This window comes from Carassius auratus, chromosome 50 (assembly GCF_003368295.1).
Source record: "Carassius auratus strain Wakin chromosome 50, ASM336829v1, whole genome shotgun sequence".
In the NCBI taxonomy this organism is placed as follows: domain Eukaryota; kingdom Metazoa; phylum Chordata; class Actinopteri; order Cypriniformes; family Cyprinidae; genus Carassius; species Carassius auratus.
In genome coordinates this window covers 8,778,035-8,791,967 of record NC_039292.1, presented here as the reverse complement: position 1 = coordinate 8,791,967, position 13,933 = coordinate 8,778,035, and the positions used below count along the sequence as shown (strand labels likewise).

At 36.1% G+C, this 13,933-nt stretch overlaps 1 protein-coding gene across 6 annotated transcripts in view; it reads right to left on the bottom strand.

The window, feature by feature from the left end:
• The window catches only part of LOC113066873 (UPF0606 protein KIAA1549L-like), a 42,088-nt gene that overhangs the window by 19,550 nt on the left and 8,605 nt on the right, over positions 1 to 13,933 (bottom strand). For all 6 annotated transcript variants that reach the window (XM_026238960.1, XM_026238964.1, XM_026238959.1 and 3 more), the window contains exons 2-7: positions 7,436 to 7,786; positions 5,493 to 6,098; positions 4,373 to 4,488; positions 1,297 to 1,519; positions 581 to 714; positions 288 to 456 (exon numbers count right to left, since the gene is read on the bottom strand). In XM_026238960.1, the coding sequence (XP_026094745.1) occupies positions 288 to 456; positions 581 to 714; positions 1,297 to 1,519; positions 4,373 to 4,488; positions 5,493 to 6,098; positions 7,436 to 7,786 (1,599 nt within the window). The remainder of the gene's footprint in view (positions 1 to 287; positions 457 to 580; positions 715 to 1,296; positions 1,520 to 4,372; positions 4,489 to 5,492; positions 6,099 to 7,435; positions 7,787 to 13,933) is intronic.

The following is a 13,933-nucleotide window of genomic DNA, read 5'->3' as shown; positions in this document are numbered from 1 at the left end:
TAACATTTAGATAGAGTATAGCATATCACCCAGCAGAAAAAGTCAATTTCCCAAAAGTTTTTCATATCAACTTCCCATCAATAAAATATTATGAGTCCTTGTAAAATGTCTTTAGGATCTTTAGGTCTCTAGGATCAACCAAACTGAGGATCTCTGCCTTAAGGAAAACAAACTCATGGATTCAAACAAATTCAAAATAAACATGAACTATCATTTCAATGTGCATAAACACAAGCTATGCAGCAATTTAATGTAGCATTAAGCAGTAAACACAAGCTGAAACTTACGCTCAGCGATGATCAGAGGGGGGAAGAAGAGAAAGTAGCCCACCAGCTCGGCAGTGAGCTGGTTAAGGAGACCACTGGACACAGTACCGTTTAGAGGAGTGCTACCGTTCCACACCACATACACCAGAGATACTGCCAACGAATTCCCCGTTTGATACGTGTTCAGAATCTGTCCGACAAAACACAAACAAACTATAAATCCAACAAACGAGTCCTCAGAGGAACAGCGCTATCAGACCTCTGAAGATAAGCCATTTATCAAACTTAGTTTTCAAGTTCAATTGAAAAACTACCTCAACAGAAAGAGTCCCATAAGAATCCTCCACTTTCTCCTGCGCCTCAGCAAACACATTTTCCAACCGCTGCTCCATCATTTGGATGAACCCGCAAGACTTGATGTTATCTGTTGGTCCGACAAACCTGAGAACTATATATAGGAGAATAATCAACCGTTAAACTAAAACAGATTCCACATTCCAGCTACCAATCATTCTAGTTACCAAGATTCAACCATAAATGGTTGTGTGGGCTTAAAGTGATAGTTCACCCAAAAAAATGAACATTTGATGTTTATCTGCTTACCCCCAGGGCATCCAAGATGTAGGTGACTTTGTTACTTCAGTAGAACACAAGCTAAGATTTTTAACTCACACCGTTACAGTCTTTCAGTCATATAATGGAAGTGAATGGGAATCATGACTTTGAGAGTCCAAAAACATACACAAAAAAAAAACAAATAAAACCTTGTGATGATACATTGATGTGTAAAGATACTAAAAGGTTGGTCTTTGCAAGAAACTGAACAATATTTATATAGTTTTTTACAATGAACTGTCGGACATTGATGAATAAATATAAAATTTAGATCTCTAGGTGAACTATCCCATTAAGACTGGCTGACTATGTAATGTAGATAGGAGGTAAACAAAGGGGCTACAGCAAAAAATGTATCAGACATATTATTTCCAGTCAGATTTTCCAAAAAACTCCAGCTGGAAAAGAGTCTTACCCGTTTTGAGCTGCAGGTGGATGCCGAGGCTGGGCAGCCAGGGGGCCACAGGATTGGGGATGGCCAGCACCACAGGAACATACTCTCTGATGTCATTCAAGAGCTTGTCAAAGCCATAGGAAGCTAATGTGTCCATCACAACAGAGGCCACCAACACGGACTTCCCTCTCAAGATGTAGTACCCCACAGTCACATTCGAAGGCGTGCAGATATCTTTTTCCAACTAGAGAGAACTCAGATCATGTAAAATGACATGGATATTTATAGTGTATATCTAACACAAATGATTTTTTCACCATTTTTATCTGCTCTTTGTCTTGTTCATTTGAAAAGGTCTACACTACCATTCAAAGTTTGGAGTCGGCAAGACTTTTTTTTTTCTTTTTTAACACTTTTACTTTTTAATATGTACACTTAACACTTACTTTTTAATATGTAAATACATTTATTTGGCAATAATGCATTAAATCAATCAAAAATTAAGACATTTCTATTTCAAATCATTTTTGTTATTTTATTCTTTCTATTTATCAAAGAATCCTTTAAAATGTATCACAGTTTCCATAAAAGTATTAAAGAACCAAATCAGTATATTAGAATGATTTCTGAAGGATCATGTGTCACTGAAGACTGAAGTAATGATGCTGAAAATTCAGCTTGGCTATCACAGGAATAAATCACATTTTAAAATATAATATAATTTAAAAAAGCATAAGCATAGGTAAGCATAAGAGACTTCTTTCAATAACATCTTATTATAGTCTATATAGTCTCATTTAATATCATAAAACAGCATATTAATCATTATTAAACCATAAATAAAAGGGTGACTACTAAGATTTAGTTTTAGTTATTGTAAGTCTTATATGAAAACCCATTATGAAAACTATTTTAAACTACAATAATCTAATCAAGTAATGAAATAATCATAATCAGCTCCAAATTTTATTTAGTGAGATTATAAAACACAATAAAAAAATAGATAGATTTTTTTTTGTTTACTATTATTATTATTAAGTTTTGACTAATATTATTTAATTGTGTGTTTTTAGGATACATAAAATTCTAGCTATGAAATTAGGGTTAGCATGACCACTTTACTCAAAAAATATAACTTCCTTAACAGAACATTAACACAATTATCAGCTCAGACGTTTTTTAATTTCTCCCATGATTCACACAAACTGCTTAATAAGTTAGAATAAAAATCTACTGTGTGCGTAAAAAATGTAAACAGTATAATTATTTTAACAGGGTTTTTAGTTGTTCAAATATGCCGCAGTGAAATAATATGCTGTTTTTATTCATAGTGCTATATTCACACAAATGCTCTTACTGGCTTTGTTTAATGTTAAGCGCTTGAGGGAAATGCTAATACATATCCCACATGAATAAATTTCATTATATTGAGCCAAACTGACTGACCATCTCTCTCTCCAACACACACACACACACACACACACACACACAGACACTCTCTCTCTCTCTCTTTCCGTGTTTGTGTGTAGATAGTGATTGTGTCGTCTCCTGCTGATCACCTTCAGGGTCTGTAATCATAAGGAACCTCTGATCTGATAGACAGTTGAGTTGAGGAGGAGGGGGAAAAACATACAGTAAGCAAAACAGACGAATATAGAGACAGATCTTGAAGAGAACAGATTGAGTCATTCGGTACAGAGCTTAATAGACACAGACGGTTGCTCTTCAAATGCTAATAACAACCTTTTCTGTAGTCATTCGCAATTAAAGAGACAGTACACCCAAAAATGCAAGTTTGGTTATCATTTATTCATCCTCATGTCATTACAAACCCATAAGACTTGCATGACTTGCATTAAAGTTTGGAACGACATAAGAGTGACTAAATGATAAGAGAATGTCATCTTTTTTTTTTTCAAATTATTCCTTTAAATACTCTAATTAGTCAGCTGCACTCCCCTCCGCACGCTGTCTCTGCTGTTACCATGATATTGATTCTTCATTTGCAGCATATGAGTTACCAGCACTGTGCTATTTTTGGACATTCCTTTCAGACGGACAGACGTGCAAATGCTCCTTAGACTTCAAATCAAGTGCTTCAAAGACGGCCCTTTCTCAGCACTTGCAAACAGGCAGATGTTCTACACAATCACACTCAATGAGCTGCATACTGAACAAACACAGGAAACACCTCCCACACACTGTCCTCTGCTAAACTACAATTCCCATGATGCAACAGAGGACACAGCCTCCCACACACTGTCCTCTGCTAAACTATAATTCCCATGATGCAACAGAGGACACAGCCTCCCACACACTGTCCTCTGCTAAACTACAATTCCCATGATGCAACAGAGGACTGTGCTCAAAGCACTGGGCTTATCTTGACACTGCTGGATACGACTCTAAGTCATATTTAACTGTGTTTCCAATGACAACCAACTATTCCGATTAGTTCTTTTCATTATTTACTTAGCATTTCTCATTTCATGTTGTACTTGCAGTGGAAGAGAAAGAACTGGGTTTGGATAAGCTTATACCATTTTTATAATGGCTGCAGTTAAATTCTGCATTAAATATTGGATAACCTACCTAATTTGCCCTTAAAAAAGATTTATAATGTTATAAAAGATATCTATTTCAAATAAATGTTGTTCTTTTGAACTTTCTATTCATCAATAATCCTTAAAAAAATATATCACAATATATTTATAAAATTAGGCAGCACAACTGTTTTTAACACTGATGATAATAAGAAATGTTTCTTGATCATTTGAATGATTTCTGAAGGATCATGTGACTCTGGAGTAATGGCTGCACAAAATTCAGCTTTGCATCACAAAAATAAATTACATCTTAAATATGTTCAAACAGAAAATAGTTATTTTAAATTGTGATAACATTTCACACTGTTTTTATTCTATTTCTAATCAAATAAATGCAGCCTTGGTGGCCATAAGAGTCTTCTTTCAAAAACATAAAAAAATCTTACAAACCCCAAACCTTTGAACTTTTATAGCAGGCGTTTTCTTTCTTATTAACGTTCAAGGATACTGTGTAGTGGCTTGCGGCTCTAAACACATACAAAACCACCAACCTGAACACGGACGTTGGTGTCATTGAATGCCCTCTGCAGTGTCTGCGTGAAACCTTTAGACAGGTTCTGTCTCATTCCAGCTTCTAGGCGATTTCGTCGCATCTGGATGGACAACACTGGGGGAAAAATTGATACGACACATATGAAAAGCATGATTTTCTAAGAATCTCAGTGCATATGCTGTCACTGTAGAATGTAGGAGAGGAGGAGTAAAATTACTGCATAATGTAATATTATTTGCATAATAAAGCCTTCCACAAGATTAAGTAGATGTGGATTTGTACATTGGTTTTGCCATTTGTCTCTGTTGTAATGAGCTGAGCAAAATTTAAATGTCAAAATGGCTTTGTTATTTAATTTGAATGCATGTTTGAATGATTATCCATCATTCCTTACCTGTTGATTTTTTTTTTTTAATACAATTAGAATCGAATTAAAAAGACTGAAATATTTCAGGCTAAAGTGTGCTTACATGTACAAAACACTGAGAAATGTATATATATATTTTTTATTAATTTTTATACTTATTTTATAATATTTATATTATAATGTTATTTATGCCATGCCATGCCATAGCCAAACATATTTTCATCACAAGAACTGATGACTATTTTTAAGTATAACCACTATACAAGAGATTTTTTATTTTAAATCTAAATTGTTTTTGTTTTTCTGATAAGACCTTTTAATTAACATCTAATAAAAAGCTTTCAGTATTTTTTTTTTTTTTTGATAAAATAACTTTATCTTTTTTCCCCACCAATACCAAAAAAAAAAAAAAAAAAATGCAACAAACCCCAAAAGCATTTGCATTCGAAACTGTAAAAATAGGTGTCCTGGTTGGTTTTGTTTAGAATGCAACAAAAGTTTCCCCACAAACACTGTTTAGGTCTAGGTGTGACGTTATGTTTACTGTCTATACTATCAATTAAACATTATCTCAATGCAGGATCTACAATTCAGCTTAATTATCCACTAAATTTGCTGTAATGGAATGTAAATAACATTGATTTACACTGATTTGTGGCGTATTTGTGCCATTACTAAATTTGCCTAATTTCTTTAGTAAATTATCACTTAAAACAAGGCAGAGGCACTTATACAGTAAACGAGAGCTCACCTGTTTTCACCCATAATCTTTCGGTCACGTTACAGGTCAAAGGTAAACTGTCAGTAGGAGCGGTGCTAGGTTCAGTCATGGTACTTCCAGAGGTAAATACAACAGTGGTTTGAAGAGGGGTTGTCGTTGTTGTGGTTGCTAAAGTGGTTGTGGGTGTTTTTGTGGTTGTTGGTGCTACTTTTGTGGTTGTAGTGGTGGTGGTGGTAGTTGTAGTGGTAGTGGTGGTTGTCGTCGGTGGTTCCGTCTCCGTTGTTGTGGTCTGGGTGGCTGTAGTGGTCGGTATGGTGGTTGCGACCTCTTTCGCCACAATGATGGCAGTGGGCGGAGTCACAGTCATTGATGTCACAGTTAAGGGCGTGACAGCCGTGGTGGTCACCGTGGTGAGTTGGAGATTGTCGCTGGTCACAGTGTGGGAGCTGCTGCTTGCTGAAGCGCCGGATGAAGCGTTTTCAGCCCTTTCTGGAAAAGTGCCGTTTAAAGCGGAAAAGGAGACTGAAGTTGTCACATTGTCAGTGAGTGTAGCATCTGTCTCTGCCACAGTCATGAAAGAGGATCCCGGGGCGGTGGGAAGATCAGGGTTTCGGGGGAATTCACTAAGAGTCTCGTCTGAAAGCAGAGAACGTTTGAGTGAGCCACCTCAGGAGCAGGAAGTGAGATCGAGGACACACATGATCACTCGCTGATGGTGAAGAATGACACATTGGACATGTGGGAGAGGACAGATGCAGCTCTGGGGGGTTATGCAGAAGCGGGACTTGTTGAAGTGTGTAATTTTTGCGCCATGTCAAACCGAATAGAACCGAAGATAATGATTTAATCTTCCATTGATCAGACAAACAGTATCAGTGAGAGTCAATGTTGTGAGGTTGGGCTTAAATGCCATGCGCAAAAATTACATACAGTACTTCAGCTTTAGCGTCAACATGAAATCAAAGTTGGCCAAATCAGGATTATAAAAAAAAAGTTTTGTTATTTTTTTATTTGAGCTAATTACCAAGGTAGCATTTCTGATTTAGTTTAATTTAGTGTAAATTAATGTACTTAACTAAAACTGCAATAATAATAATTATAATAATACATTTATTTAAAAGCAAAATTCTAAATGAAAACAGAAAAAAATCTAATAAAACCTGATTCAAAATATTAATAAAAACTATTATAATATCTCAATGATACTAAAATAAAACCACTGCTCAAAAAGGGTCAGTAAGTGTTGGTAATGCTCACTATAGCTGCATTTATTTGATCAAAAATAGCAGTAAAAATTTGTGAAATATCATTACAATTTAAAATAACTTTTTTCTATTTTAATATATTTAAAATATGAATTTATTCCTGTGACGCAAAGCTGATTTTTCAGCAGCCATTACCTCAGTCTTTAGTGTCACAAGATCCTTCAGAAATCATTCTAATATGCTGATTTGCTACTCAAGAGACATTTTTTATTATCATCAATGTTGAAAACAGCTGTGCTGCTGCATATGTTTGAAGAAACTGTGATATATTTATGTTCAGGATTCTTTAATGAGCAGAAAGTTCAAAAGAGCAGTGTTTATTTGAAATAGAAATATTTTGTAACATAAAAAATAGCTTTACTGTTACTTTTGAACACTTTAATTATCCTTTATGAAAAAAAAACAATAATATAAGTCTAATATTTCACAATACAATCTAATCCTGATTAAGTCCGAAATATTTTCACTTTTCATTAAGAAATGCGTCACATTGCGCAAGGAAAATGGAATGTGAATGCAATTTCATGTTGACATTAAACAGATCATTGTAAAAGAAAAAAAATTATGATTACGATAACAACAAACACAATGACCTTGAAAATAATGATGACTGTGCTGATGAACAAATGGGGAAGAAACCCCTTTAAACACACCACTTCTTGATTTGTGTACTTAGCATTGATTCAATAGCTCGCAATCTAGTGGTACCTGAGCTAGTGGTCAAGACACTGTTGATTTTATGTGCCGGGGATGGTGGATTTGGCACTCTGATGGCCTGCTCCCCAGGGGACTTTTGATTGGTGCGATTGTCACTGTTGCCGGGTGGGGAGGGCAGAGAATGCACCAGCTCCTGAGGCTGTGTCTCTGCAACCTGCAGGGTCTGCACCGAGGCGAACACAGGCTGCTCCCTTGTGCTTTCTGCCCTCGCCGGTGGAGAATGGTACTGCGAAGAGAAGTCTGCGTCCTCCAGCAGCGATGAAGAGACTGTGATGTTTGGGCCGCCGGTTGGATCCTGGGAAGGACTGAGGGGTTGTCCTGATGCCTCGAGTCTTGCTTCATCTGTAATAAAAAAAATAAATATGTTAAGTGTATGATTTCATTTGTCGAGTCAAGATTTTAAATACTTGAAGGCATTAGAGGCAGCTGCATTAAGCTTGCAAACCTAATGACACGCACTGTTATATAATCAGCATTAATGATAATGCATTGTATTAAATTGCTCTCAAGGTATTTGAAACAGAGGGAAAATTAAAGAGGAAAAAAATTACAGGGAAACAAGCCTAGCAGGTGACAGATATTTTAAGTGACCGATTATGGAACACTATTTTTGCACAGAACACTCGATTCGCAATTAATTTCAATACAGTTTGTCACTAACACCTTACAAAGTTAACACCGCAACACTTTTATAGTAAGAATGAAATAATTATCTTAATCAGCACAATTGACTTTTTTTTTTTTTTACAGTGAAAATATCTTACATGATACACTTGATAAATCTCACTAAATTTTGTTATAGTATAGTATTTGACAATGGGGTAAGAAAAACATCTTAAACTTAATTCAAGATTATCTAAAAACAAGCATTATTATATTTATAAAAGATCAATGCATTTTAAAACATGTATGGCAATCAACATTTCTCTCTTCTGGCATTTCTCTCTTATTTAATAAAGCTGTTTTTTTTAAACAAATACATTTATGTTCCTTACTTGTTTTTTTTTGTTTTTTTTCTAAAGATTTTTATAAACGAGATAAATATGTTCAGTATTGATAATTATAAAACAATAATTGTAATTGTAAATGTAAAACGAAGTTTAGAAAAGATTTATGCTTACAAGAAACTTTCTTGAATTTGAAATATCTCTGGAAATAATTTGAAAAGTGTTAATTCAGAAAATGTATTTTGTATTACATTTTTTGACTGTAAAAGACAAAAATGCTAATTAAGAATAATAATAATAATTTAAGTGGGGTGCACATTTAGTTAGTTAAGTTTAAGTCCCTCTAAAATAACTACATAACTCTCTAAGGCAGCTTTGGAATATTAAGCTTGCTTAACATTTCAGAAAAGAAAATCACAGCAGTCCTTCTCTTGATTGCCATCCATGACTGTTGGCAAGTAAATCTGAGATGATTAATAACATGATTAATAAACCTTTACAGCTCTTTACTTTATTTTTATCTTGGGGAACATAACGTGGATGGAGTCATACAATATAGTGACTTGTGGACATTAATCATAAATCCTTTAGCCAGAGGACCACATTAAAAATGTGCAGGGCTTCTAGGGAGCTGCGAGCTCTCTCTGTCCCTTTCTCTTTCTCACTCTCTTACTGTGCTCCTAGTGAGCAGCATAAAGCTTCAGTCCTTTCCTAATGGGTTGATTAAACCACCTAAACACATCTTATGACATTACTCACAAACGACATAAACACAATATTGCAACTTACATCTGTAAATGTAAACGAAGTACTGTTCTGATGATAGACAGACAGACAGATTCGTGTAAAACTATCTGGATGGATGGATAGTGTAGAATTACCTGGATGGATGGATACTGTAGAATTTCATGGACATACGGATGTACAGATAGTGTAGAATTATTTGGATGGATGGATAGTGCAGAATTGCCTAGATGGATTATGGATATTGTAGAATTATCTGGACAGACGGATGGATAGATAGAGTTATCTGGATGGATGGATAGTGTAGAATTGCCTAGATGGATTATGGACATTGTAGAATTATCTGGACAGACGGATGGATAGATAGAATTATCTGGATGGATGAATAGTGTAGAATTGCCTAGATGGATTATGGATATTGTAGAATTATCTGGACAGACGGATGGATACAATTATCTGGATGGATGAATAGTGTAGAATTGCCTAGATGGATTATGGTATTGAAGAATTATCTGGTCAGAAGGCTTAATTAATGTTGTAGAATTATCTGGATGGGTGGAGGGATAGTGTAGAATTACCTGAATGGAGGGATACTGTAGAATTATCTGGACAGACAGATGGATTGTGTAGAATAATCTGCATGGATAGATGGATGATGTAGAATTGCCTACATGGATTATTATGGATATTGCAGAATTATCTGGACAGACAGATATTGAAGGGAGGGATGGATGGATAGTGTATCTGGAGGGATGGATGGATAGTGTAGTATTACTTGGATGGATGGATGGATGGATATTATAGAATTATCTGGACAGAGGGATAGATTGATATTGTAGAATTATCTGGAGGGATAGTGCATAATTATCTGGAGGGATGAAGAGATGGATTGATGAAGAGATAGTGTAGAATTTCACTGGAGGTATGGATAGTGTAGAATTATCTGCAGGGATAGATAAATAGATAGAAAACGACATTCTAATTAAAAGTTTTCTGCATAATGCGTTTGTGTTTGTGTGTGTGTGTGAAGATTCTGTAAGCGGTCACGTTGAATTCCTATTCTCCAGCAGATAGCCACCTGCTCTGACAGTTAGAACATATGGGATGGTCCTGATCAACAGGCAGCTACAGAGAAGATGAGATGTCGTGTGAAAGGGGCGCTGGCTGTATTTCCAACCCATCGGCCTAATGACTGCACTTCCTGTGAATGGGATAGCAATGAACTCTGAAAGCTCTAGACACTTAAGTATGCTTGTTGCCGGCCTGAGAAGATTTGCGTACCCGGTAATGGGTCATGTGACTTTTGTCAGTGAGATGAGCCAATCAAACTACTGCCAGGCAGAACGGAGTGAGTTGATTGGAAGAAAGGACGAAAAATGCCACAATGACTTTATCCATCACAGACTCAAAGAGCATAGCCTGGTCTCAAACGGGTCCAACTGCCACTGCATATTGTTTTATAAATGGGAGCTTTCTAATCAATGACGTCAAGTATTAAAAATGAAGGACATGTTTTCTATTCTGGAACCGAGCTGTTGTCCATCTTTGAAGTAACTGGAGATCAGTGGGTTAGAAAGACATGGACCTTCTCCATTATGAGGACAGGTGGTGAAGGGGGCTGATGGGTAACAGGCCAAAGCCATTGAAGCCCATGAGGGAGAATACGGGGAACTGAAGCATGGAGTCACACCATTTCCGCAGGACAGATCCGTGTCCATAGTCTATTCATAGATCCCATCTGCTTTTGTTGCATCTTGTTTTGGCATCACAAAGGAAAAGGCATTACATCTGTTTATCATAAAGTAAATACTTCAATATTCAAAGGGATATGTTATTCCAAACCCAAGTGAATACAATAGATCTTAATATTTTTAATATCCTAGCCATTTGTTTTCCAACACAACGAAAAGAATGAGGACTAAGGCCATTAAACTCACAAATGACAAAAAAGAAACATAAAATATCATAAAAGCGAACATACTGTATGTCTCTGTAATACTCCAGGTCTTCTAAAGCCAAAAGGAGTAATGTCTAATTTGTGAATTAATGTTCTTTTGAGGCAGACATATTCAGTGAACCTGTTGATCCAGTTCACAAGACTGATACGATCGATTCATTAACAAATTAAACTGATCTGTCTCTTGAGGTCTGTTCATAGCATCAGAAGACTTGGAATATGACACATGAAACACATTGACTATATTTATAATGTTTTTATGATACTTTTGTCGCCTTTTTAAGCCTGAACTCTCCAGTTCCCGATCACTGTTTTTGCATGAATACAACAAAAGTATGTTATTCAAAACTTCTCATTTTATGTTCCACAAAATAATGACATGCATACAGGTGTAGAACAACATGAGAGTGAGTAAATGATGACAGAATTTACACATTTTTGGAGCAACTATCCCATTTACAAGAGGTGCGCCATAAATCTCTACATTTTCTTGATAGTACTAACTTGCAAAGAGGGTTTTGTTATTTTAAAAATCACATTTCTGCAAACATTTTCATTATAAAATTTTACAGCAAAGCCGATTAGGGCGTCTACGTGCAATGAAGCAAATTAAATGCTTTGACATAGAATGGGATGCCATCCAAACAGACACCCACTCTCAGGAGAGAAAGCACTTAGAGCAGTGCATATCAACATTATTACAAGTCTCAGCTGAGGGAAATATTTCAGCATTACTATCATGATGTACAGTTCACATATATCACAGCAAAAAAAAAAAAAAACTAGATAACTGATTTATTATACATTGCACTGTACCCTGTTGTGACCTCAAAACACTGATACATCAATGGCATTACAAGGTAAGTCCAAGAATACCACGGTACAAACACTGGTACAATTATGGTACTATTTTAGCGGAGATGAAAGTCGGTTCTCATTTTGTAGAAATTTAGCACCATGTTTATTAATCATGATGTTCAATTATGCTACTCAGTAATGGTAAATTAGTTACGTACAGCGCACAGCGCATACTGTACCTTAAAATCTGGCTAACCAAGAAAGAGCTGCCATTAAGAAAAAAAACAATGTGTCAATGAAACAATTGACTCCAATTTCGACAAACTGATCTAAGCAGGGTAGAGCTAGATAAGGCCAGACTAAATTTAGACAACACAGCACATTTGCTTCATGTATTCTTGTTTAAATTCAGATTCTATTCTTAGAAGTTCTTTTTCAGACACCTAACAGCGTTCAAACGGGTTTGAGGTTGATTAACAACGACAAAATTTCATTTTCAATTGAACTATCCCTTTAAACCATAAAATCCCAGTTCTAGCATCCTTTTTTCTTAGGGCAAATAAAAAAGGATGCATCATAATATATGAACAGCCGGTGCAAAAACAAAACCTTAGGGCCTTCCATAAACTAAGCAACAACCCACATCCTTCAGTGTATTTTAAAATGCTGCGAGCAAGGAAATTAGGGGCATGGTGGACACGCACATCCCACACACACCAACATCATCACTGTTTTGAGATGAGGCATGGGATAAATCTGAGAGACAGGGAACAGTGTGCTCTTGGCGGGAACTGAGGTAACAGCAGTGGCAAGCAGATTTGAGATTTGAGCTGTATTAAAGTTTATCCTTCTGCTGATGGCTATATGTGTTTTTAGATGTTGATAGACGGCGACACACCTGAGAACACAGGGATGGGTAAGTGCTGCAGAACACAGCCCATCTTTGAATAATTCAAGTGCTGGCTAGGATCTGGTCCTGCATCTTAAAACAACATGACATGGCCGAACTGTGCATCATTGTCCGTGTTTAACATCACTAACTAACACTGATTAAGAACCTGTGTTTTGTGTAATATTAATTTTAACTCCTGATTTTCCATTTATAAGTATAGTTAAACCAAAATAATAAACAAACTTCAATTAGGATTTTGTATATAAAAAAATAATAAACATTATTTACATGCACATTTCACCTCAAAATCACAGTAAAAATAACTGAAATACAATTTTTTTTTTTTTACATTTAAATCAGCATAAATGAAACAACAGAGCACTGCATTCCTCATCACAGTAAAGAAAATAAGATTTTTGCATCACAGTAATGAGAATGTAAATTGGGAAATCAAATGTGCTTCAAATAATGTAAGACTCCCCCGTTTATATCCCAATCCTGAAAAGTGAGCCATTGGGCTGCTGTAATCATAAAAGCTGTGGCTCAGTTTAGCTGAAAGGATGATGACATGTATTATTGACGAAGATACAAACACAGATCTGATTAAAATAACAGCCTGTACCCTTCCAGCCTTTCTAATTGATGAGGCAAACACCATCGCACATCTGTGTAAGCATCACTGAGCAGGGCCTGATTGGACAAAGGGGGTCATGTGACTTCCTTGCAGGGCTCTGGGTAGGTCATATAGCCCCAGTCAAATATGGTGGGGGGGGGGGGTTGTGGTGGTGCAACTGACTTACACTAATCACTCTCCACCGGAGGGTTAAATAATGGAAAGTGCAAGAACAACATAAACCAAAACATTACACATGCAATGACTGATTTATTTTGAGTCGAAATGAAATAAGCAATCAGATGCCGAGCACTCGACATGCCAAAACAGCAAAAGTGAAATACTGCAAGCCCTCACGCTACTTTCCCATCAATCCTTGTAACCGCATGTGTCTCTTCAGCCTGAACTGATGCGTTATCATGTTTGTTTTACTTTTCCCAGCCTTTCACATAACTGTCAGACCTGGTTAGTTTCAGCTCTGGAATTGAATGGAAATTATATCAATTTTTACACAGAGTGGAAAAGATTCCATATTCCG